Genomic DNA, 27,560 nt, shown 5'->3' with positions numbered 1-27,560 from the left:
TCCTTTTCTGATATCGGTTTAATTATTATTTTTATATAAATTAATTGTATATTTTTTTTTTCAAATAATTGATTATAATTATTATATCCTAATTTCTTTATATTAAATAAATGCGTTCAGTAAATAAATAATGCGTTTATGAATGATGTATAAAGTAACTTATTTAGTAAAGTTGCTTTTGAAATATAACTGTAACTAGTTATATTTTTACCAATGTATCTAGTAACTATTTCAAAGTAACTTTTAACAACACTAATACATACTATAAAAAAGGTATAAATTTTAATATAAATATTTTTAAGTTTAATACACATGATGTATAATAGATACACATATATTTTATTTATTTCTATATAGTTAATTTTGTTAAAATTGAAAGAGTGCTTTCAATATAAAAATTCGAAAATACATAGTTTACATTTCGAATATTTGCATTTTTCCGATTTTATAAATTATGTCAACAAATTTTTAAGGAACATGAAGTTAAAAATCCTATTAAATAAAGGTAAAAGAAATGTATTATATAAAAATATATTATTATATTCATTAATAGTATATAAAATTTAAATTTTAAGGTACGTGTACCCAGATATATAATGTGCACAAATGCAATATGAATTTGGGCTTTTTTGATTATTTTTTTTATATTATTAAATGTTCTTTATTTGTTATCTATAGTCAAAATGTACTGTATTCCAGAAGATAGTTCTGATTCTAACCTTAGTATTTCGTCAGATGAGGTAATTCTTGATTCAAGATCAGCAGATGTTGATTCTAGCGGAAATGCGGTATTTCAACTATTGGTACCACTACATTTTAATTTTAAATTGGGTAATTGGTTCTGTGGCATAGAACTTCAAGTATTACTCGCTAAAAAGGGTTACTACAGCGAGAGCTAATAAAATTTATACTTGCCAGTTTCCAACTGAAAAAGAATTCTAAAAGATGGAGCATGGATTCATATAAGATCACGTAAATGGCATCACCGTATAGTATTCAATATACTTGATATGATGCTCATAAATCTTGGTTAATGTATAGGCGAGATCTTATAGCTTTAAAGGTACGGTAAAAGAACAGATAGCATTATTAATATTTAGAATTTCAATAGCAGATACTCTGTAAATGTAACAAAAATATGAACGTAAAAAACAAATATCAATTGACACCTAATGTAAAGAAAAATCTAGCAAAGTGCCGATAAGTCTTATTATTCACAAAGAAATAAGACAGGATTTAATAGCACGGCCAAAATATAGTAAAAAGGCTCGATGCAAAAACCCTGGGTGTAAATTGATTACGAAAGTTATTTGTACCAAATATAGTGTATCATTATATTTTACTACAAAAAACGATTGTTTTAAATTATTTCATGAAAATTAATATAAATTTGTTTTATTACATTATTTATCAAATAATAAAATTATATTTCTTTATTTTGTAATAGGTTTGAAATTGAAAAAATATGATACTTTTTACACGCATTGTGTAATTAAATACACACACTGAAATTTTTTATAAGGTTTAAAAAAAATTTTTTTTAATTTATTAAGGGCCCTTTAAAGACAAAACATTTATTGATATGTCGCGTAATAGAGGAAGAAGCATATTTATTTATTTATAATGTAAAATCCAATCTTCGTTGGGATTGAGGTAATTTTTCAATTATCCCATCCGTGCTTGGGGTAAAATGCCAATGAATATTCAAAAAGGCCAAACCATTCAATCTACTTTCAGAAGTTGTACTTTTTAGGTATGTTTTTATTCTTCTTAAAGAAGAGAATGTTCTCTCATTAGGTGCAGTATTGATGGAAAGATGCGCTAATTATATAATATATAATTATTTTAATACTGGGAAAATAATCTAAAAGATGTTTGAAAAAGCATCCATAGCATTTATGGGACTATATAAACCATAATTAATCTTTTATACCATAGTTGGTAATCAGCTAATAAGGCATAATAAGATACTTTAACATCTTCATGATAAAAATCTGCTAAATATTTTTTTTATTTTCTATCACCATCTGAAAAAGGTTGGGAAGGCTTTTGTGGAAATCATATCTACAATTGGCAAGTGCTGCTTAATGAATTAAAATCCGTTCATTTATTTGGGTTATAAATGTCTCTAAGAAAGGGGTAAATACATTTATTTTATAATACTCTTCTACTGACCCTATATTAATGTTTGAAGACGAGCTTGCCTTGCTGCAAGTCGAGAGAGACAAATATTAAACTCATATAGCTCTGCTTTTGACTCAACAATAACATATAAAATATGAACTTTATCAACATTAGCCCTAATTTCCTTGTGTTCTAATAAAATGCTCTCCGCTATTCTCGTCGTCTCAATCAAGTCAATGTCATGTTTTTGAAAAGTATTACATAAAATAGTTGTATAATTGAATAATTTATACATTCTAATGAGAAAATGGTATAAGTATTAAATACAATATTTGCTTGATTTTGAGGAAATAATTCTTTCATTGTAATATTTCAGTAAGAACATTCATAATCGTCTCTTTTAACTTCATAAAAGCTGTTACTGCTTGATGACGAAGACTCCATCTCGTTGGACAAGATTTTTGCAATTTCTTTCTCCTTGTTGGACATGGAGTTTCAAAAATAATTCTGTTTAAAATATTTTGTCGCTTGGGGTGTTCCATAATGCAGAACCCCCTAATGCTCTAAATTTTACAAGATCACGAAAATTACCTTCATTGTCATTAGTATTCAGGCTTCCTGAATCCAAATGGCCACGTAATGCTAGGCCCTGCAATCCACAATATAGAATGGTCTCAACAGTTAGTTTGATCTTACATCTATTTTCTTCTGCTATTTTAATCCTATTTTTATCAATATGTGATGAAATGGGAATCATATCCCCACTTTGAATTAATTTGAAGAAATCATCAGTTCACAACTTTTGTAATAATTTGTTTTTTGAAGATTGTCATAGATTTCTCCAGCATCTTTTTTATTATTGATTGGAGTCTTAACAGGTTAGTTAAGCTTAACTAATTCTTTCATCATATCTTGGGCTAAACAGGATACATATTTTGCAATAAGCTCCAGTGTTTAGAATAGAGTATGATAGCCATAACCATCTAGTAAAATAGATGTTTTGAAATTTTAACTTTCTATTAGTATATAAAGTTTGTGGATATATAGCGTTGCAGGGGCCATTAGGAACTTCGAATCTAAATATTCCTGCAATTGTGAGAGCAGCAATGATAGTATAATTCATTGTCTTTAACCCTTGAACATTTTTAATCTTTTTATTTATTTGTGAATATCCATATAACCACCTCATTGATATTGAAAACCCGCTCTCATCGATATATATTTTTCTTTCATAAAGGCTACTTCTACAAACCAATCGCGTATTCTTTGCAAATCTCGATATTTGATTTGATATTTTCTCTAACTGAACGTAGTGATACTCTTTTAAATCTAAATAATCCTGAGCGTAACCTTGAAACCGTATTTTTTGATATTTCCACATCATATCTTTCTTTAATCATTTCATATAACCTTTTTAAAGATAAAGTGCAATCCAAATTTATACAAATTACTATATATTCTTTATGTTCTTGATTTAATTTCTTGCATGCACGTGAACCTTCTTTGGGCAAACTATATTTAATTCTATTTTTGAGATTAGTATATAATATTTGTCACTGTCTTATAGCTTACTTTAAAACATGATGCCATATTTTTGATACTATCCTTTTTTAATGCGTCAATTATTAGAGCTTTTGTTTCACTATTAATGTGTTTTCCCCTTATTTTTACCATATATCCATAATTTTATTTTTTAAAACAAAAATAATTTCTTTTTAAAATAAATATTCAACAAATGGAAGGAATGACAAAAAAGACTAAAATCTTTTAGATTATAACATTTACCTCATTTTACGTTTAATTATTTATAATTCAAAGAATATAGTTTTATTAAAAAAAAAATTATTTACTTGCTCGAAAATATTGAATTCTTTTTGCATAAATATTAAAATTTAAAAAAAAAGAATTTATAAATGATTATGTTTTATTAATTTACATCTCGTTAGGTATTACAGTTCAAACTTATTTAATTTTATAAAAGTACATTATAATCAAACAATTAATTTAATTTAGCAATTTTAATTATATAATTTGATATGCAAAAAATTCTAATAAAAAAAATTGTCTGCTAAAATTTAGTGAAAATTAAATATAATTCCTAAGGCCACTTCCAAACACGACGTTTTTTCAAAGCGATAAATAACAAATTAAGCTTAATAGTGCGTACAAATTGTGCGTTGCAACGCTGTGTTTCAAAACGCAAGCAATGCATTTTAAATGTATTCGTTCAAATTGAACACATTTCCGTTTTTCATTTAAATTATTTTTTTCAAAACGTAAACCTGCTTGCGTTTTTAAATTTTTTTGAAGTGGAGAAATGAATTCACCAGCAAAAATGTAAGTATAATTATCTTTAAATCATCATATATTAATTATGTTAGATCATGGAATGACCAAATCACAATGAGGTTTGCAGAAATGTTGGAACCAGAAGAGATTATATGGAATCAGGCGCATCCTGATCACAAGAAGACATTCGTTGTGATGGAACATCTTTCCATCATAGGAATTAAGTTAAATAATATATTATATTATTAATAATTTTATTTTTAGATTATCAGAAGAATATCCTGATTATGACTGTAGTGTTAACTACTTAAAAAAGCGTTTAAGAAATTTCAAGTATCAACTGAGCAAAGAAAAATTAGACAGTCTATCCGGATCTAGAGGAGGGGTGCATGAATACAAGTATAAGAAATATATTAATTTCATGCAATCCACTGTTGCTGACATTACTGTCAGTAACTTCCAGGAATCCCCTCCTCCAACAAGGAAACCTGCCAAAAAATGATTTGCAAATTCTGATGAATGTATTGGGAAAAAAGTCATCTAGCATCCAGTAATTCTTATTTTTATCTATAATTTATTTATCTTTTATATAGACTTTTTTGGATAGCCTAGTTGATACAATGGAAGGCTACAATTCAGATGAAGATTTTTTTTTAAAACAGGTTTTAAAACTAATGCAAATAATCAAGATCAATAGAACACAACCAACAGAAACTTTTAATACTATTATATAATTTTTATATTTATATTTGTTATATTGTTAATTTTTGATATATTGTTATTAATAAAATTTTTATATAATTAGTAGTTTATGTGTTAATTTTTGATATATTGTTATTAATAAAATTTTTATATAATTAGTAGTGGATAATTATGTGTTAACTTCTTCCTAAAATGTAATTTTAAAAATATAAATAAGATTGCATAAATATATAGCAAAACATGATTAATATTTGTAATTATTTATACTGGCTAAAGTTTTTCACTCTTATGATTGAGGGCAATTTAAAATATTTGCATTGTTAAGTTTAATATATATATAAATCTAGTCTACAACCTTCATCCCCATTATTAATCCTCAACTTTGGATCCCACTTCATTTAATCTATTACAATTAACACTAAGCTTACAAATATATAACTAAACTTAAAATTATTTCATGATCAATACTTTATTCAAATTTTATTTAATATTAATAAATTTATTATAATAGTAATATAAATAAATTGATTATAATAGTAATATAAATAAAATTATTATAATAGTAATATAAATAAATTTATTATAATATAAATATAAATAAATTTATTATAATAGTAATATAAATAAATTTATTATAATAGTAATATAAATAAATTTATTATAATATAAAAATTTAAGAATTTATAAAATTTTTAAATTTATCCCTAATGATTTTAGATTCCTGTGAGCTTTAGTTGTTTTCCCTGCTTGCCAAAAATGGCCTTGTTGTAAGGTTAGCCAATGTAGGATCTGTATTGATGATAATATAATTTTAAAAATATATATAAATATGATTTTTATATATTTATTTAAATTTAAATATTAGTATTACCTATATCATCAATGGAAGCTGATCCTTCTTTGTATGATGTTATGTAGGATGCAAATAGCCTTTATCACTATCTCTATGCTAGGTAGTCCTATTTCTATTGGCTTACTTAGAATGTCAAATTTTTTGACTATTCCACCTGTCCTCGTATATGAGCTCCAGTATATAAGAAAATGTTGATCTTCTCATTCTTGTATAGTTATAAAATTGCGAATGTGTTAAATCGCCTTTAATATTAATATATTCTGAAAAAAGATTTCTTTTAACAAATATGTTGGATGTCTTGCTCTTCTTCCTTCCTTTATTTCTTTGTAGTAAATAGAAAGCAAGTAATTTTTTTTGTTTTAAATTTAAATGTTTCATATTGAAAAAATAAAAGTTAACGCATCAATTTATACATAGCTGCGTTTACGTTTTTTTATAAGCGTTTTAAAACGCTGCGTTGCAACGCACAATTTGTACGCACTATAATAGATGTGTTCTTCCAAACCAAACGATTTTTTCATGCTTACGATTTTGCGATTATTTTAATAACAAACTAGCTTGATTTTTTTTAACGATTAAATGGCGTCTGATACAATTGAAATGAATAAGTATTATTTTTTTAACGTTAATATTCAATAAATGAAATGATTTTAGAGGAAATTTTGTATCTGAATTGATAAATTTTGTAGAAGATCATGACGATTTATGGAACCAATCTAATGATAATTATTTTAATAGATTATTAGTAGATGAACTATGGACTTTATGTGCTAAAAAGTAGAACAAGACTTTATATTAAAAATATTGACTATTTTATAATAATACTTTTTAATTAACAGACTTTTTAATTAGATACTATTTATTAGTAAGCATGGAATATGAATTTTAAAAATTTATATCTTTATTTAAATAAAATTATTTTTTATCCTTTATTATTTACCAGGCTTGATTCATCGCCAAATGTCTGTAAATTAAAATGGAAGAATTTGAGGGATTCTTATTTAAAGGAAAAGAGAAAGAGAGAAGAAGTGCATTCAGGGGATGCTGCAAAAGCTAGCACTCAATGGAAATGGTATGATTCACTATCATTTCTTACTACTTCCACCACACCAAGAAAGACACTAAATAATATCACAGATAATATAGAGAATGTAAGACCTGTAAAAAGGGCTAGAGTAACAAAAGACCTAATGGAAAGATATTTTGACAAAATGTTAGAAATTGATAATGACCCAGATAGATTATGGTGCCTGTCTTTGGTTGATAATGTAATGAAGGTGCCAAATGAAGTTAAGGACACCATGAAAATTAATGTGCAAACTCTTATTTATAATTATATAAATAATATTATAGGAAAATGTTGATGTTTAAATAGTTATGTATTATATACACATACAAAAGTAATTTATTAATTTATATACACATACAAAAGTAATTTATTAATTTGTATACACATACAAAAGTAATTTATTTATTTAATATATAATGATAAAATGTTAAATTAAACATATATTTAAGAATTAAAATAGTCTTTAAATAATTCTCTAATTTCTCTTGAATTAGAACTTGAAGCATTTAAAGATCTACTGATCCCTAAATTTTCAGTAATAGGTAAAATATTAGGTGTATATTCTATTTTATCATAATCAATAATAATATTATGTAAAAGAGTAATTGTAGATATAATTTTATCAGCATTTTCAACTGAACACTATAGCTTTAGAAAGTAGGGCAAATTTAGCAGTAGCTATGCCAAATGTGCATTCAATGCACATTCTAGCACTACTTAATTTATAATTATAATATTTTTCTTCTGGGCTGGTATTCTTCGTAGGATAAGGTTTCATTAGATAATTTTTTAGTGGGAAGGCTAGATCAGCAATAATTACATGTGGAGCAATGATATTATTTGGCATAGGTTTAGGAGGAGGAATATAAAGTGTTTGACTTTCTAATTCTAAAATAATTAAAAATTATTTATTAACATTAAAAATTTACTTTGATATAAACTACTATTTCTGAAAGTGCCACCATCACTTTGTTTTCCATAAGATCCTACATCTATATATATAAATTTGCAATTACTATCTGCTAAACCAATTAACACTATAGATTTGAAAGATTTATAATTATAAAAAAGGGTTCCAGATTTTGCAGGACTTTTTATTCTTATGTGCTTACCATCCAATGAGCCAAGGCAGTTTGGAAATCCATGTTTTTCAAAATATTCTTGGGCAATCTAAATTTATAATACCTTCTCCCAATGTTCTCTATTTGGAATTGGCATATGAATATCTTTTAAAGTTTTCCATATAACATCACATACCTCTGGAATGATAGTAGCAATGCAACTTTTGCTTATTCTGCTACTATAAGATAGTTGTGAATAATTAAGGCCCGTTCTTAAGTATCTTAAATGGTTTGTATATATATTAATAACTAAATATATTACCTTAAAGTAACAAATAATCTCTTTTCAGGAGATATTGTTGTTTTTGCATTTGTTTGTTTATGTATAATTTTAGTTTCAATTTTGTTAAGTATATAATAGAAAACATTCCTAGATAATCCAAGATAGTGAAAGAATTGCGAATCATTTAAATTCTCATTTAAATTGATATAGATCATATACAGATCTCTTTCTTTATAAATTATACTTACTTTTCGTTTTTTTTTATAATGTCTCATATTAAAATATCTAGTTATAAGAATCATTTTTAAAAAATCAGCTGTAAAATATAAATCGTTGCTGTTTGGAAGTAAAAAATATTGCGAAAACGTGCCTCGGATTGAAAAAACGTCGTGTTTGGAAGTGGCCTTATATATTGAGTTGTAAATTAAGCCAATTTAAATATGGCTAATCAAGCAATAAATCATTCATTTTATATAATTGTATAATAGAAAATAAAAATATAGTTTTGACCTTTTCTTAATGCCTTTTAGCATAGACTCTATCAGTGGTTGGCAAAATTTTCTTGCATCGAAACAGATATCTAGTAGTAATTTTTTCTTCAAGATTAAAGTATTTTTTGAATTTTGGTAAAGGATAATCTATATTTTTCTCATTTTCCAGAGAAATTTCACTATCTTCAACAATCTCACACATTTTTAATAACTAGATTTATAATGCTAACTAGATTTATAATGTATATTTTTAAATATAAATTTAAATTTCATAATTAAATAAAATAAAATAAAAGGATTATAATTTTTGATTTAATAAAAAATATATTTTAATAATTTTTAGATGTATTTATTGTGTTAAATTGAAAGTAGCGAAGTAGCGCAAATTAGTAGCGAGTTACTGCTATCGCTATTTTCTAAAAAAAGTAGCCAGCTAAAGCTACCGCTACTGAAAAAAGTAGCGCGCTATAGTAGCGCGCTATTTTAACAACACTGATTACTTCCACAAAAGCCTTACCAACCTTTTTCAGAAGGTGATAGAAAAAAAAATATTTGTTAGATTTTTATCATGAAGATGTTAAAGTATCTTATGATGCTTTATTAGCTGAATAATTATGTTTATAAAATTAACTGTGGGTGATATAGTCCCAAAAAATGCTTTTGCATTTTAAACACATTTTAGATTATATTCCCAATGCCAATGTATTAAAAGGGTTTATATATATTAGCAACTCTTCCCATTAGTAAACTAATGAGAGAGCATTTTCTTTACAAAGCTGCAGAGGTACCATTTGCAGAGCACGGCTTGGATTTTCTTTTAGAATTTTTTACGGCCCGGTTCGGATTTTTTTAAAAAAAAATTAGGCCAGCCCCAGCTTTTTTAAAATAAAATTTAAGGCCCGGCCCGTATTTTTTAAAAATAAATTATATTTCTTTTTGATTTTTATAGCTAATAATAACTATTTCAAATATAGGCTATTTTAAAATATACAACCCGGCCCGGATATTTTTTTTAAATTTTCAGGCCTCGCCTGGGTGTTTTTGTAAAAAATTCAGGCCCGGCCCGGGTATATCTAAAAAATTAAAATACGGTCCGGCCCCCAGGTCTCTGAAAAACATACCAAGAAGTATAACTTCTGAAAGTAGATTGAAAGGTTTGGATCTTTTGAATATTCATAGGCATTTGACGACGAGCAAGGATGAGATAATTGAAAAATTAGCTCAATCCTAACGAAGATTGGATTTTACATGTAAATATATAACATAAAAAATACAATTATTCCTAAGAAACATTTTGTGTATTAATTTATATTTCGAACATTTAAATTTTTGATATATATAAATTTTAAAGGCTCAAAAAATTCATATTTCTATTTTGGGTCATTTAAGTGATTCATATAGTAATTATATTCATTTTATATTTTATAATTTACATTTATTTTTTATAATTCACATTTATTTTATAGTTTTTCTATACCGCCAGTTATATCCGTTTAATTTAATTCACATTTATTTTATAGTTTTTTATATAACGGTTTATACATATAATCTTTATAATTTACATTAATTTAAAATTGAGTATTAGAAATAGTTATTAGTTCTAATAAATTTATGCTTAATATTTAAAAAAAACAATAATATTTCTTTAAAAAATTTATTGTCCCCCCCCCTCCCCCCCCAGACCAAATTCCTGCATACGCGCCTGAGTTTTATGATTTGGATTGTATACTCTCTTCTTCAAGAATTGTTGATTTGGTTTAGGCCTATAAATTTTTCCTTATTAATCCATTCTATAAAACATTGTATAAAATGGTAACAGAGAGTTAATATTAGTTTGATAATCTTTGTCATTGTAAGTCGCTAAGATTTATATTATTGCATTATGTGGTTTTTAAAAACTATTGTCAATTGAGGCATATGTATGAATAAATAAATCTTTTTTATCACTTGTAATTATTTAGACGCAAAATTTTTTTATATATGCAATCGAAAATATTTTATAATGTAATAAATAGATTTTGTATTAAAAAAATATTATTTTTAGAAATGTCTTGTATTGTTTTAAATATTTATATGCCAGTTTATTTTGTGTGCATAATATAATAAATGACAAAATATGAAAATCAGAATAATTGTTCAGAGTTAACAAATTTTATAAAGTACAATATATTTATATAAAACCCGACCGAAGGCCGGGCAAAAGCGGGTTGAGGGACATGAGGGGCGAAGCCCCCCCCCATAAAATTTTTTTTAGTTGAGCCCCCTGAGATGTAAAGGCTAGCGACGCCCCTGTCTTCACCTAATATTAAATTAATCATAAAGATATATAATCATAATAAAACATATCTAATTAACGAATATACTAATTCATAATATACAAATAATATAATAAATCCTTACATATATTTCCATAATATCAATAATAACCATATATGTGTACTTTCCACATTACTACAATTTTATCTCCCGAAAATTTAGATTATTTTCTTACATTTAAAATCTTAAACACTATTGGATATAAGAAAATTTTATCAATTAAAAAAAACCTATTCAATTTATCTCTACTATATAATAACTATGATTGAAAAATTTCTAGATTGTATGAAATGTTCAGAAACAAATAAGACACATAACTTGCTGAATATAATTATTTCCTAGATTTCTTTTACTACAGGAAAATGGAAACTGCAAAATGCCTGAACAGAATGGGGTTTTCGACACTTGGATCTAGAACAGCCTAATTTGTATGCCCTTCATTTTATCTGAAACAGAAACATTAGTATATTTAATTTTACTGCCAATTTTTTCATTGGAATGTATTTATAAATTATTATTAAATAATTTTATTCAATATTTTTTAAAAAAAGGGATTTGGCTGAAATTATGCCCTAAATAGATTTATTCAGGAAATTTAACTTTAAAATATTTTTGAGGAAATGTAATAATTGTTTTTTAAAATAAAGGACATTCTAAAAAAAATAAGAATTATTTATATTATATCTTAGATGTGAAAAATATTATTATAACTTATATGTAGAAAATAATATTTGACATTGAATAAACTGTGAGAAAAAATGATTACTTAAACTACCACCATGTTTTATCAGTTTTCTATTTACTTGATACGTGATATATAGCGCATATGCCCTCTGACTTTGAATTAACAACAGAGCTATGCTAGGTTTTCCTCATTTCGATCTAATTGGAACATAAGTTAATTGGGGTGTAAAGTTAAAAAAATATGAAGAGCCCTCTACACGTTTGTGGGCAAGCAGCACGTACTTGTACGCGCAACATTTCGAAAAATGTTACAGACGTCCATAGGGTTTATTTAAGAAAAAGGGTGGGGCAGAAAAAAGGGCCTATGCCCAAGAACTGCAGTATAAGTTAATTACTGTAAAGGTGAGTTGTGGCTGATTTTAAATTTAAGTTTTTTAGTTAAAGCCGTGAATTTTTACTATGAAAAATTAAAATTTAAAGAACATACCAAGTGAATTACGGGTTGTCCTTAGTTATAGCAGCACATACTATGGTTTAGAAAATACTAGTTGAGATTAACGTTATAAATTTTAATCAAGCCCAGAGATTTTTCATTTAAAATATCTATCCTTAATCCTGAAAAGCTTTTTTATATAATTTTTACAGTTGTTTAATTTGATAAATTGTTTCATATTTAAGTTTAGTTCCATTACATCTTTTATAGTTTTATAATTAATACCATAAAGATTTATATTTTGTGTATTCTTTCTTATTATAAGTGTAGAGCCATGTAATGGCATCGTGAACTAGATTATGGTCCGAGTTCCTAATGATGTGAGATAGGAATTGGATACGACGTTTCTTTAAGATGATATGAATTCGGATATGTTATGATATTCTCCATAGATTATTATTTGATATCACTTTTGGGTAAAAGATTTCATTTATAGTTCGGAGTCAGTTATTTATGAATGATTGCAGTCTTCTATTCTCTGTTTTATTGATTTCCATAAGTCCCCTCCAAATAATAATATAGGAATTATAATAGAGTTGAAAATTCGGAGTCTGGTGTACACAGAAATCTCTTTGGTTTTACAATTTTCATATATTTATAAAATGTCCCTTTCGCTTTTTGTATTCTTATTTTCAACTCTTCTTTACAGCATCCCCTATTGTCGAACATAACGCCTAAATATTTTATTTTGTCTACTATCTTTATCACATTTCCTCCAATTGTAAAATTTAAATTTTGGGCTGCATTTGGAGAAGGAAGAATGAAAGTTTTATTAAAGTTAATTTTTAGACCCAATCTCAGACTTAAGGTTTCTAATAAGTATAGCAAATTTTTCGTTTCTTCAACACTCGTAGATACTATGGCGATATCATCAGCATATGATATTATCCGATTTTCCACACATATCGCAACATTGGAACCCATATTCATTAGATTTGCAGCTCCCAGGGCTTCTTTTATGATTTTATACATTATGATATTGAACAAGAAAGATGAAAGTGTGCATAGAGGGGGATACCTTATTGTTAATTTTAAAACAAGCGGATAAATTAGAATAGTGATTCTTTAGGATGTAGATAATATTAGGTTCAATCCCACATTTTGAAGGGCGTCATGATTTACGCTATCGAACCGACTAAAATGAAAGAGAAGAAAGCTGGAATTTTATATTTCCAACATTTTTGTATCATTATTACTATTTCTTAATTTTTCTAAGCACTATTTCATACATATTATCTTCAATTCATAAACAGCTGAAATATTTATATGTTTATGCTCTTGAATAATAAAGTAAGAGTTTATAATAAAAATGTATAATTATAGTCCCCCCCCCCTACCTGAAATTCAATTACACAATTGCATCAGTCCCCCTTCCAGTTCTAGATGAGGACCTGAATATATTTATTTTATAAAGAATGAGTAATCTCTGGTCATATGCATTCTTTTATTATTAATTTATATTGCTTTTTATATTTTGATTAATAAATAAAACAAAAATTTAATAAGCTTTTTCAATATTTTGATTTATATATTATATTATTAACATATCTTATTTAGGCATTATCCCTCAATTATTTAAATGTGTATATATATACAAACAACCTTAACACATTTGCAATATTCTATAATGCAGTAAAGGACAAGTTTATTGATAATTTAATTCCAAAAATTAATAAAAAATTAAAAATCAAAAGTGACGTTAAGTCATATACAGATATAAATTCTGATAACAATATAATTAATTTATCACTTAGTAAATTGACTAAAAATGAGAAGAAAATAGATGGTAAAATAATTGATCAAGAATTAAATGTAGATATAAATGATAAAGTGATATTTAACATAGATAATATTGTGTGTGAGCATAAAATTTATGATATAAAATTTAAAACTGAACCTAAAAATTATGAAATCAGTTCAGACATATCATGTAAAACATCTTTTCGTAGTAATGGCATATCACAAAATATTGATGATAAAAAGTTGATTAAGCTTGATTGCATTTCAAAATATTCAAATGCTGATCATATAACTAAATTAATTGATTCTATAAAGAAATTTCCTTTATACTATAAAAAATTAGAAAATAGAGATCTCTATGAACAAAATAATGATAATATTGATCAATTCAACCTATTTAATGATGTTGATAAGCTTCCTAGTGTTAAAACAATTTTAAGAGAAACTGCTAGTAAAGAGTCCTTAATGAAATTATTTATTTGGCGTAAAAAAATGATCAAACAAATGGGAACTAAACCTTTTGTTGAATATAATAGAAGTAAAACTTTTAAAGACATTGATTAAGTTCAATATATTTTTAAGGCTTAATAAAATATGGAAGCAATTTGCACTCCCTTTTGGAGAAGAGGTATAAAGGTCAGACTATCAATGAAAATTTAATACCTGATCAAAATAAAGGACATTGGAAAAGTTTACAAAACGTATTTGACATGATTCCCACACTAGATATACATGAAAAATCTGTCACCCATCCCTATCTAGGTTACACTGGGATTGTAGATGCTTTAGGGACATATGAGTAATTTTTAAAACATTCTTTATTATATTAATATCATATTTTTTGTTAATATCATTTTTAAAAATCTCATTATTATTTTATCTAAGAAACAGTATTTGTGCTATAGAATGGAAAACGTCAGTTAATTCAAAACCAAATTTAATAAAAACAATGGATACCCCATTACAAGTTGCTGCTTACATTGGTGCTTTAAATTTTGAACCTAACCTCCTTTATAATGTATATTTTTTACAATTTACAAAAATTTCTTACACTTTATTATATATTTTTATTTCTCACATTAATAAATTTCACAACTTTCTTTTTAAATAATAGTCTAAAATTAAACTTAAAAATATTTTAAATTTATTTATAAATTATAATTAAGCGTCCTATTAAAAATGCCGTGATTGTAATCGCTTACCAAAGTGGCGATCCTGCAGATTTATTCTATCTTCCTCACGAAATTACCGATTACTATTGGCAAGAATGGCTCTTTAGATTATCAACATTTTGGAGCCAGAAGTTAAATGCTCAATTTGGCAATACGTTATTATAATTTAAAAAAATATCCTTCCCTTCTTTATTATCCAAACTAACTATCAAAATATTACTTTATAGACTATAATGATATTCTCATATATAATTATAAAATTTCATTTATAGTGTTATAAAATGCGTGTTATATTAAAATTGCTAATGGTATTCATCAGAAGTCTGCAAAGCCTGCCCAAAAGAGTACAGACTGGCTTGGAAAAATTATTGATCCCATATCATTTACCTATTATAGGCCGAGCTGTGAGAATTTTGGACAGGTTTTGCAGTATCAAACTCATTCATATATATAAATAAGGTTGCCATAATTAAATTTGACTTATCAATATCTATTTGAATAAAGATCATGATTTAAATAATCTCTTTTAGTTTTGGTTTTAATAATTTATTAGTTTTTTTTCTATTTTCATGAAAAACCTTTTTTAATACCTTCTTTTACTATAATTTATTTTTCATGTGAGTTTTAATTGCAATATTTTATTATTGTAATGATTTTATATGTTGCGTTAATCCTTAAATGATTTTTATGTATAATATAATTCTATAAAAATGATTGTAATAATATTGTTAAAATTAAAGGAGACATTATAAATCTCTACTTATTCCTACTGCCTTGTTTAATAGTGATTTATTGTTAGATTTATTCAGTTGCCAGGCTCGTAACTAGAATTTTTGTTTAGAAAGACCTCACTTTTTTGTTTCATATTTTAATATGTTCTTTCTGTTATTTTTTTCTCATGCGCTAATAAAACTAGGTTGTCATTACTAAAATAGGATACGTGAATAAGTAGCTTAGAATATAAATTGCGTGCAGCATTATGCAATATATTATAGAAAAATAAAGGATTTGTAATAAATGACTGGATTAGGTTATAAGCCTAATTTATATTATATTTATTAAAAAATATTAAATACAAATCTTAAAAGACAATATATCAAAATTTGTCCCGTAGTTACGCTGATCTTTAAAATATGAATTATAGTTTGTCATTTTATTAAAATAATCTAAAAATTTTACATCAAAATTTAAATTTATTTATAAATAAAATCTGTGGGTCAGATACGATTATCATAAATAGGCAAATATTTAATATTGAAAACATGGAAATTAAAATAATTTTTGCTGAATCAATTAAACATTTCTAATTTAACAATGGATGTTTTCATAAATTTCACAGGAAAACAGATATAATGCAATAAAATTAATGCATGTTCATTTAACAACTTTGCCTCAGGAGATATTGTCGTCCAGGGCATATTTAAATATAAAAAAACATTAGCCATTAATCAAATAAATCGATAAAATCAGCTAATTCGGATCATCTACAGGCACATGCCGATGTAAATATGCCAGGCACTGAAGTGCTTTTACCTACAAAAATATGAATCGAATAATTTATTATTCGTATTCGTATGAATAATAAAATGATTATTCGATTCGATTCGAAAATTTTATTTACCATGAATTAAAAAAGATCTATTATAAAATTTATTTTATAAAATTTAACTAAGGATAAAGACAAACAAATTTTATTAGTGAGACAAAATAGAAGCATACATATATAATATATTTATATACAATGTGGAAAAATCAATATAATATTCATATCTATAATGTAGAAGATAAATCTGACAACAGCCAATTTTTCAAACATAAAGTTTTTCGGATTGTTTCCTCCTTTAACGACATTCTGTATTTTGTAACCATATGAGCTCCAACAGAAAAGAGTCGCTCACATGGGGTTGAAGATCCCTGTATCGACAATATGTCCCTCGCCATTTTAGATAACACGGCATTAGCAATATTTTACAAATAAAGTGGTAAAAACTAGGCAAAAAGTCAAATTTATGATTTTTCCATCATCAAATGAAAGAGAAATATCAGGTTTGCCCGTCATTCTTGATGTGATGGGATTAACAGTTTATTATAATTGTATATGTTATGTGTTATATAAATTACCTTCTTCGTCCACCTCTAACATAAAAGAAATTTCTAAAGTAATGGTCTATTATGAGATAAATTAAAATGGAGTTTCAAAATTTGGCGCAATTTTCATTATTTTACTAGGAGATTTTATTAAATTGAAATAATTTCAAATAATTCCTAATAATAATATATGATTTATATATGATTATTTTCCAATATATATTAATACTATAAATTATTTTAGTCGAATAATCTCGAATAATTTGATCGAATAATAGATAAAAAATTATTCGAGATAAAAAATTATTCGAGATAAAAAATTACTCGACGAATAATATATTTTTCTTATTCGAATTCGATTCGAATTTTCGAATCGAATAATTGTGTTATTCGTATTCGTAAAATACGAATCGAATATCGAATAGCAAATAATTCGTTTTAGGTATAGAAGTGCTGAGCTATATTTCCTAAAAAACGCCACAATAGTTCTAAAAATGGGTGCCGGTTATAATGGCTACAGAGCAAGTTTTCAACTATACTCACACATAATATTAAATTAAAATGTAGTTAATTATTACTAAGTTAATAAAAAGATCATAATTAATAGAAACATAGTTAAATACAACTAATTCACGGTAAAATTTGGCTTGCTTATAAATAAATTTGCATATTAAAACATGTATAAAATATAAATTTATTTAGCAGCCTCGTTTATTTATATAAGCGGAGTAGTATAATATTAAAATTATTATTAAAATATATTTAATCATAGGGTTAGGTCTAGCTATCTAGTTAATTAGATTTTTTTTGGTAAATAATTGGATATTTTTGAACTGCTCAAATATAAAGATTTGCAAACAGGATTTTTGGAAGGCCCAAACCACCATTCGTCAAATCTATCATAAATGGTTTCTATGAAACGGCTTGATTTTTCATTAAGTTTTGAGCATAATTCGCAAAACGGATCAGGTCTGAGTATATCGTAAGTATTTTTCCATCTAAAATAAGATAGATATTCCGACGGGGAATCATCTAACATTAACAAATAGTTTGCGAGACTTGACATCGAGTCGAAATCATACACATTGATGTAAGAGTGAGGCGGTAATACTTTAGAATAATCCACCGCCCCATAAACTATCGGTACTACATTCAATGACAATGTGTCAAACGCCTTTTCTGTAACGTAATCCTTACACAGTTGATTTTCAAAAGCTAAGTAGAATTTACAATTTCTTTCTACCATTCTTTGACACCTTTTTTTGGTTCTGCTTGAACAAATCTTGTTTCCGCAAGTTCCATATATGTCTAAAGGTATATATTTGCCGAGCTCGCGAGCTATGCGCTCTCTTAAACTCTTAGTCCAACAATGGCTCACGAACCAGCAAGTTCTAGCATTCGTTTTTATTTTGGATTTTTTGATCAGAAGGCTCAAACGGTAGGCTTCATTAAAATCTATATTTTGATGTTCTAAATTAGTTAAAGATGATTTTTTGGTGGTTAATCCCCACGGAATATGAATATCGGAATCCTTTCTATATGACATGGTCCAGTTGAAGACTCCGTTAAATAAATTCTGGTTAATGTTCATATCATTTGGTGGTTCCGTATCGTAAAATATCCATTTTTGATGAGTTTTTCGGAAATTGACTGGAAAATATATTTTGTTTTGTTTCTTCTTTAGAATAAATAAAATTGCATCGGCAAATTGGAAAAAATAAGGGTTGTTAGGGACTATGATACAATTTTTAACTTTGCATTTCTCGAATGAATGATTTATAAACGATAATTCTTGCTTTTCTGACCAAAAAACGATAATTTGCGGTTTTTCTAATCGTTTTACCTCTTGTGTAAACGACGTAAAATCAATGTAGTTTAATTTATTAAAGCAGGTTTGTAGAATAAAACGTTGCCGTCTTACCAATATTGCACAATATTGTTTGATAAAATTTAGCCCTATATCTGAATAAAACTTTTCGACTTTATTTTCCTTTAGTTTGAAAGATCGATTAACAAATTTAGATACTAATTTTTCTTTATTATGTTCATATTCTTTGTAAATTCTTCTTGGATCTTGATTGAAGGATTTATATTTTTTATTATATTGTCTATTTATTTGATTTTCATAATCGCCACCATACTCTTCCATATAATAATTAGTTTGATTGTAATTTATGTTCGGGGTCAATATATACATATTGTACAAACAAAAAATGAAGTATACGGCGATCACATAAACTATAGCTCTGACTTTATTCGTTGAGACCATTTTAAAATTGATTTTATTACTAAAAATGCCGATTGTTAGCCTTGGCAGTTTAAACGGGAATTAAATAAAAGAGATAATCACTAAAGTACAATCTTATATTTTATTATTTTTTCAAAAATAAGATTTAAAAATATGTTATAAAATTTAACATTAAACGAACACTTATAAAATTTAATATTAAACGAAACACTTATCATGTAAAATATGATAATATAGTATGTTAGCTATATCGCTTACAATCTACATTTTTGTATAACACATTATGGTGGGCTAAGAAAAAAATACTTTCTTTATCCTTAACAACCTTCGTCTCTTCTTAACTCACTCTAGGAGTTTACCTACTCCATGATAATAACATACTAGTAAAGCCCTGTCTCGGACCTATTATTTTTTTTACCCAATCCGAGAAATTTTTTAAAAAAGTGTTAGTCGATTGACTCAATCCGAATGTTTTTTTCAAAGATCCAGGTTTGACCCGATTTTCTTTATTGGACTGTTCAAAAAATGCGATATTTTACAAAAAGTAAAAAAATTCTAAATGCTGAAATAAATTTTTTTTGCTGGGAATTTTTTTTAATGTTAAATGTAAGCCGGTCCTGGGCCTAAAAATTCTTTCTACTGCTGGGCAGGGTTCGATCGAAAAATTAAGGCCCATCCACGTTTCTGGTCCTGTTTCGACTTATTACTTAGCTGGCTATATAGCTTCGACTAAGCAGCCTAAAAACAAATAAATACGAAAAATAATGCCACCAAACACTTAATACAAGCCAAAATAGAGTGCCCTAGTTTAAAAGCTGTTTAGCCTATCTAACCAGGACACAGCCTTAATGGTTTTTATTTTATTTAAATTAAAAAAATGCGGTAAATTTTCGATTAAAAAATTCAGGCTAGGTTCAAATAAAAAATTCTGATAGGAACCCAATCCTAAAAATTTTGAGTTGGACTTTGGGCTTAATTTTTTTAATAAACCAAGCCGGCCTTTGAAAAAATCAGAGAACTACAGAGGTACCATTTGCACGGCCAGCCCTAGATTTTTTGAAAAACATTTTTGACTCGGCCCGGATTTTTTTTAAAAATTTATTTCGTTTTATCAGACCCGGCCCGGATTAAAAAAAAATATATTACATTTATTCTTAATTTTTATAGTTAATAATGACGATTTAAAATATACGGCCCGACCCGAGTACCCGGACCAAGCCTACAAGTCTCTGAAAAAATATATAAAATTTGCTTCTTTTATTTAAAATAAATGATAATATTCTCTGGGATTAGGATAAAACAATTTGTTATTTTTATCTAACTTTATAAAAAAAAAATTTAATTAAAAATTTTAGACCTGGCTTGAGTTTTTTCTTTTTTTAACTTGATTGAATATCACGATTATAAATAAATTTGGAAATAAGAAAAGTTTTTAAAAATATCAAAAGTTGCGAAATATTTAGGGGAGACCGAGGAAAGTGTTATCCCGGGGCGTAATTTTTTCTCAAATAATTTGAAAAACTATTAAACTTTGAAATTTAAGCCAAATATGTATTTTAATTAAGTGCTTGAGTAGGATTAAAAAGGTTTCGGACAAAATTGCTCATGAGAAATTTCAAATGCAAATTTTAATTTTAATCTACCAAAAGTAATTTTTTAAAATTTTACATTTCATTAATAACTTTATATATAATATTGTTCAGACTTAATATTAATTAAAAATTATAAAAAAAATCTCCATTTTATCATATATAAAAATATTGAATATAATTTAATATCCAAAAATTAATTTTTAAATGATCTTTAGGACCTAAGAAAGGTTTTAAGATGATGATATTTAAATTAAATATTAAGAGGTATCAGATTTATTTAAAAAAAATAAAAATTTTCAAGAAAGATATATATATATATAGACCTATATTTAATCCAATACAGGAATCAATAGTAACTGATTATTTGATAAAAGATTTAAAACTATTATCAGGATTATACCTTAAACTATATAAATTAAATGAATTTTTTAATAACAATTGTGCAGATTTTTATGAGACTTCATTATAAATTAATATTAAATTCTTTTATTTTTATTGGATTGTAATAGAAATAGATTTACAAGAATTGGATAAAATTTAATTATATTTATGTATTAATGTTAAATTATTAGGCATTAGAATCAAGTTTTAATGTACCAGAATCATATTTAATTAAGTATAATTTAAATAATTTTATAATGTTGTTGAAATATATTAATTTCAAAATGATGTACATTGATTTATAAATTATTATTTATTTAATGTTAGAATATTGCAGAGTTGTACTTGTAGCGCGCTACTTAGCGCGCTATCTTTTCTGGAAGCTATAGCTAATAGCCGCTACTTTTTTTTTAATTATTTAATTTTTAAAAAATATAATGAATGTAAGTATAAAAATGAAAATTTAAATAAAATATCATAAATAATTATAATTTTTATAATTTATTATTTAATTTTGAAATTTAAATATATTTTCAATTTTTAATTTATATTTTCAATCTGTGTTAATAATCTAAAATGGCATCGCCCATGGATATCCAAATCCTTGAAAGTGATTCAGACATGGAAGATTCAATGGAAGAAAATGTACTTAATAGCTCTAATAACGATTTCCCATTCCCTAGATTTGAAAAAAATTTTTAAAATAAATATTAAAACAAAATCTGGATTCAAATTCCTGTGCTTAAAATGTAAAAAAAATATATCATCAAATCAATCGAGTAGCTATAACCTGAAGAAACACCTAAAGGTAAATTGTTATTTTTACATTATAATATTTATTTTATTAGACTTGCTATAAGGAAATAGAGAAACATATAAAAAAATTTGGTATAGGAGAATCTTCATTCAAAAAGACAAATACTATCTAAACCAAATTAACTGATAATAAACATGCCAATATTTCACAAAAATTGGCTGATAAAGTAATTGTTGATTTTATTATTGACACAGTTCAGCCATTGTCCTTGGTTGCGATAGGCTAATTGCGAAGCTGAATAATCTTACTCCAACAAACATAGATTGCCGAGTATCTACCACGAAGACATCCTCAAATAATTTTTTTGAAATTAAAGATGATTTAATAGAAAATCCAATTGATCTTTTTTTTCAATCAAAAAATATTGAAATGAATATTTTTGATCATATATTAAAAATTTATATATAAAATTAAATACCCCCTTGCCCTCAAGTGCTAGTGTCGAGAGATTATTTAGTAAACAAAGCTTATACTTTCTGATCGTCGCTCTAGACTTGGGGATGATAATATTGAAATGATATTATTATTAAAATGCAACAAATTAAAATAAATATTTATTTATATTGCTTATTTTTTTATAATCTAAACTAAATATATTTTTATATTTATAAATGTTGATTTTTATATATTATTTATTATACATTTACATTAAAAGCAAAAAAAAAATAAAAAAAATTTGTTTCATTTTTTTCTAAATTTTTTTTTATAAAAAGTAGCTAATAGCGCGCTACTTTTTTGACAAATAGCGAAGCGGTAGCGCGCTACTTTTTTTGACAAATAGCTATAGCGGTAGCGCGCTACTTTTAAAAATAGCGTTTAACAACTCTGGAATATTGAAACCTATTCAAAATGGAATTTTTGAGAATTAGATTTTTATGAGATTAACATAATAGGGGAGACCGGGGTAAAAAGATAGGCATTTAATTTAATACATTATTTATATTTACGTTAGTTAGCATTTCAAATGGCTAAGAAGCATAAATTAAAAATGCCTAAATCTTGAGAGATAACTGAAACAGCTAGTGATGGTTTGGTGCATTTATTAAACGTAATCCAACAATATCAAGTTTAGTTAGAGCCACCAATTTCAATTTTAAAATGGTTAACTTTATTTTAAAAATTATTTCTACCAGGTGATATTTATAACATGGTTGAAACTGGTAAATTTTAATTTGACAACAAATTTATAATATTTTATATTAACAATTACTATATTTTTTATATTTTCTATAAAAAAAATGTATGGAAAACGACAGGCTAAAACATACCTCACAAAAGGATAAATCGTCCCCCGTGTATTTTTCATAACCTAATAATATTTATTTTTTAAAAATTTAGATTAAAAAAATATAAGAATTTTTTTCTTAGATATTAATTTCTACCATAGTTAAATATATAAAGAATAAAACAACATTTAAACTATTTTGATATAAGTTACTTCTTCCTTTTATAAAAACCACTCAATTTATTATGAACAATATAAGTATACCCTGGTTTTCCCTATTCATTTTCTTTTAATATTTTGTAATTAATAGAATAAAATAGATAAACATCATTTAAATTGTAAAAGTTATTACTGCACATTTAAATGTAATACATAACATTAAGATAAAATAGATATCTTAAGTTTGCGATTTTAAAAAATCAGGCCGCAATAAGCCAGGCCTAGATCTGGTTTTAAAAACATGTTTATTATCTGGACGGGAGGGTTTGGGCCAAAAATGATTTTCCAGGGGTACTCGGTGGTGTATTTAGTGAGCCATAATTATAGGGTATTATTTATCAAAATATTCTTGGTTAATATAATTATTAAACCTTTTTGAAAAGTTAGGCAAGTAAGATTTTTATAGTAGAGTTCACTTTTTCTTTAAAAATAGATTCCCAGAGGAAAATTAAACTACTGAACTCATATTTTAAAAGAAAGTGCCAATAAAAATGGCTACCTTCAATATGTAAATATTGTAACCATATGATCCTAAATCCTATCAAAGTGACAGCGCATGTCTAAGTATTTATTATTCAAAAATATAGATCTAAAATATAATTTCATCAATTAACCTTAAAATAAATAAATTCGTAAAAAATATTTAAAAAATATTAATGAATATAAAGTATTACCCATTTTTGTAAGGATGAATATGTTTGTATTATTGGGAAGATTATTATATAAAAATGTATTGTATAATGGTTAATTTTGATATATACTATATATATATTTATTAGTAAGTATGATTATATGAATTAAATTACTTGTAATACTTTATTATTTATACCTGCCAATGACCTTTTAAATATACAAAATAAATAAAATTCAAATAATTATTTGCATAATTTTGAATATTTGGGGTGTAGACGTTTAATAATTCTATAAAAGCGAACATAAGGATTAGATATACCAATAAAGATAATTTGAAAATTGTTCAAAGCGTTCATTTATTTATAGTATCGCTATACAATATATACGATGTGAAATACAGTTCTCTGATATTATTTGGTGAATCGGTATAAGAAAACAGATTCCTCTTCTGCCTCAGGATCAATTATTTCTTAACTTTACAAAAGGCTGCTGACAGGATCGACTTGAAACCAGCCCTACATGTGCCTTTAATATATTTTTTCTATTGATTTCGTTATGGCTTATGAAACTCATATTATGGCAACTTTCAAATGAATATAGATGTTTCCAGTTAATGACAATGGGAAATTTAATCGATAATTTTTTTTAAACAAAAAGCTTTGAAGTCGAGATCTACTCGGTTTTAATTTTGAATTCTATCCAGAATGGCAGTCGGGGCACTATTTTTTCCTAATTGGAAATTTGGCATATAAAGTGATGATATCTTTAAAATTATTTTTAAGTTTAAAATGATGTACATTGATTTAATATTAAATTATTATATATAATATATATTTAAATAATCAGGAGATTGTATTTAATTTTAAAAATAAACATAAATTCAGAATGAAATTTTTGATAATTAGATTTATTTAATATTTAAATAATTTAATATATTATGAGATTAATTTAATATTGAAATAATTTAAAATAATGTTTATATTTTTAGGTTAGAATTTTCGCATTTTAAGTTGCTAAACATAATTTAAAAATGTCTAAATCTTGAAGAATAACTGAAGCTATTGGTGATGGTTTGGTGTATTTATTAAAAGGAATCCAACATTATTATTTAAAACACCAGAGGTTACAAGTTTAGCTAGCTACCAATTTCAATATAAAAATGGTTGATTTATTTTAAAATTATTTGACAGTTTTAAGTGATAACAAGTTTTTAGCAGGTTATATTTATGACATATTGAAACGATTTAATATCTATTTGACAACAAATTTACAATATTTTCTATAGGATTAATAACAGTGATATTATTATTATATTTGCTATATTTTTTTATGAAAAAATGAATAAAATCTATAGATGATAGGGCTAAAACATGCCCCACAAAAGGATATTCCCCTGTGTAAAGACATTTGGCGGTCCCTTAAAAAACCAATTTACTTAAACTTTTTTTTTCGAAATAAGAACTAAAAGAATATATACCTTATTTAATTTTAATCATAACATTATAAAAATGAATATTATCATAAACTAAAATATTGCAATTTTATATATCCTCTTCGCCTTTTTGTATGCAAAAGAGGATATTATGTCAGTATAATCTAACGATAAGGTGATATAATTTTCTATTGGAAATAAGGAGAGATTAACAAGTTGAACCTGTGCCATACAGGATCGTAGGTAAGTTTTGATTAATTTGAGCGAGAAACTGCGTTCTGCGGATGCCACGGCAGTTGAAATGGTTAAAGTAATCCTTAATACAATGGATATATTTGGTAAGGCCTTTAACCATTGTTAATATAGCGTAAAATTTCCAATGGAGTTTTTATGGGATGCGCTTAACATATCCACTAAAATTTTTTAATTCATTTAGTAGATCTTGCGGATTAAATCGCTTTCTAACATATCATTTGAAAAAATATTTAAATGACAACATTTTGCCTTTAGCTCTCTTTCAGGCGCATTTATCAATTCTGGTGTTTTGAATAAGAATCCAAAATGATTTTTAAAAAGCTTTAGGTGCTGGAAACGTTCCTCCAACAAATTTCTCACTTGATCGAGTAATGCATTGAAAAATTCAATCTCATTTTCTTTTTGTGATCATGTATTGGTGTGTCATCTCCGTAAGAAAATTTTTATTGCTCTTATAAACTCATTTTTAATTCCTGCGCAAGCTCTTTCGCTGAGTCAAGGGAATTCTAAAAGACGTTTTTCTTAAAGCGATTTAAAAAATCCTGCCTACTTTCTATAAGTGTTATGGCCAGGGTTGCCAGATGTCACCATTTAGCTGTGATTCACATGATTTCATACCTAATTTTTTACTTACCCACGTTTTCTCACACTTCACGCTTTTCCCAAATATTTTGAGTAAATTAAATTAATCACACTTTTTCTCACGTTTTTTTAAATATTAAATTTTAAATTAATTTTATTTTAAAATATTTAAAGTATTTGTTAATAGTCCAACTAACCAATCATATTCATTGATCAATTACCTACAACACAAATTCAATTTTTAGAAAGTTTATTAAGTATAATTATAATTTGAATTTAAATATTTTTATGGATTTTATAAATCCTATATTAAAACTCGTAAAATTTTAAATGAAATAAATGAATTGTACATACACTCACAAATTATAATTAGTTTATTTTAACTTAGATATTGCTAAATTAACAATCAAATTAAGAAATATCTAAAAACATTAATTGCTAGATATGATTAATTAGATTCACGATCATTTTTATAAAATGATTAAGTAAATTAATTTATAATAAAGGTAATATAAATTCAGTAGATCAGATTATTACTTTTAAACTAATTTATAATTTGATTTATTCTGTATCTTCTTAAAAATCATAGTATCTAAAAATTTATTATAATATCTATTTCTTGAACTTGTTACAGAATGGATTTGCAAATTTAGAATATTTCAGGAAGCTCATCCTCAAGTAATAATTCTCAAGATAAAAAATTGAAATATAAACAAACAAAAAAGAGGAAAATATATAAGGTAAGTTATAATAAAAGTTGGGAACAAAAATATAAATGGTTTAAGCAGCATTCAGGGTCGATTGTAAAATG

At 25.7% G+C, this 27,560-nt stretch overlaps 4 protein-coding genes across 5 annotated transcripts; 3 read left to right on the top strand and 1 right to left on the bottom strand.

Annotated features, from left to right (window-relative positions):
* The first annotated feature begins 4,285 nt into the window (after nt 1-4,285).
* On the top strand, nt 4,286-5,151 carry LOC135928426 (uncharacterized). Its single transcript, XM_065464886.1, has 4 exons — nt 4,286-4,461; nt 4,506-4,637; nt 4,678-4,963; nt 5,007-5,151. The coding sequence occupies exons 1-3, from the start codon at nt 4,442-4,444 to the stop codon at nt 4,913-4,915; spliced, it is 390 nt and encodes a 129-aa protein (XP_065320958.1). The 5' UTR covers nt 4,286-4,441; the 3' UTR covers nt 4,916-4,963; nt 5,007-5,151.
* Nucleotides 5,152-6,563: 1,412 nt separating this feature from the next.
* LOC135928510 (uncharacterized) lies at nt 6,564-7,379 on the top strand. The gene is made up of 3 exons (XM_065464974.1): nt 6,564-6,576; nt 6,623-6,745; nt 6,912-7,379. The coding sequence occupies exons 1-3, from the start codon at nt 6,569-6,571 to the stop codon at nt 7,330-7,332; spliced, it is 552 nt and encodes a 183-aa protein (XP_065321046.1). The 5' UTR covers nt 6,564-6,568; the 3' UTR covers nt 7,333-7,379.
* Nucleotides 7,380-13,632: 6,253 nt separating this feature from the next.
* LOC135928195 (uncharacterized) lies at nt 13,633-15,830 on the top strand. 2 transcript variants are annotated; one of them, XM_065464581.1, is made up of 5 exons: nt 13,633-13,655; nt 13,923-14,643; nt 14,688-14,904; nt 14,997-15,123; nt 15,272-15,830. In XM_065464581.1, the coding sequence occupies exons 1-5, from the start codon at nt 13,638-13,640 to the stop codon at nt 15,440-15,442; spliced, it is 1,254 nt and encodes a 417-aa protein (XP_065320653.1). In that variant the 5' UTR covers nt 13,633-13,637; the 3' UTR covers nt 15,443-15,830. The 2 variants fall into 2 exon arrangements, with proteins under 2 accessions (XP_065320653.1, XP_065320652.1); XM_065464580.1 differs by having other exon boundaries at nt 14,991-15,123; nt 15,272-15,799.
* A 2,331-nt stretch (nt 15,831-18,161) lies between these two features.
* Nucleotides 18,162-19,562, bottom strand: LOC135928640 (alpha-(1,3)-fucosyltransferase C-like). The gene has a single exon (XM_065465095.1). The coding sequence runs from the start codon at nt 19,560-19,562 to the stop codon at nt 18,162-18,164; it is 1,401 nt and encodes a 466-aa protein (XP_065321167.1).
* Nucleotides 19,563-27,560: the final 7,998 nt, after the last annotated feature.

Source organism: Gordionus sp. m RMFG-2023, chromosome 4, assembly GCF_954871325.1.
Source record: "Gordionus sp. m RMFG-2023 chromosome 4, tfGorSpeb1-WG-v2, whole genome shotgun sequence".
In the NCBI taxonomy this organism is placed as follows: Eukaryota; Metazoa; Nematomorpha; class Gordioida; order Chordodea; family Parachordodidae; genus Gordionus; species Gordionus sp. m RMFG-2023.
The sequence above is the reverse complement of the archived record's forward strand: the minus strand, read 5'-3'. Positions and strand labels throughout refer to the sequence as shown.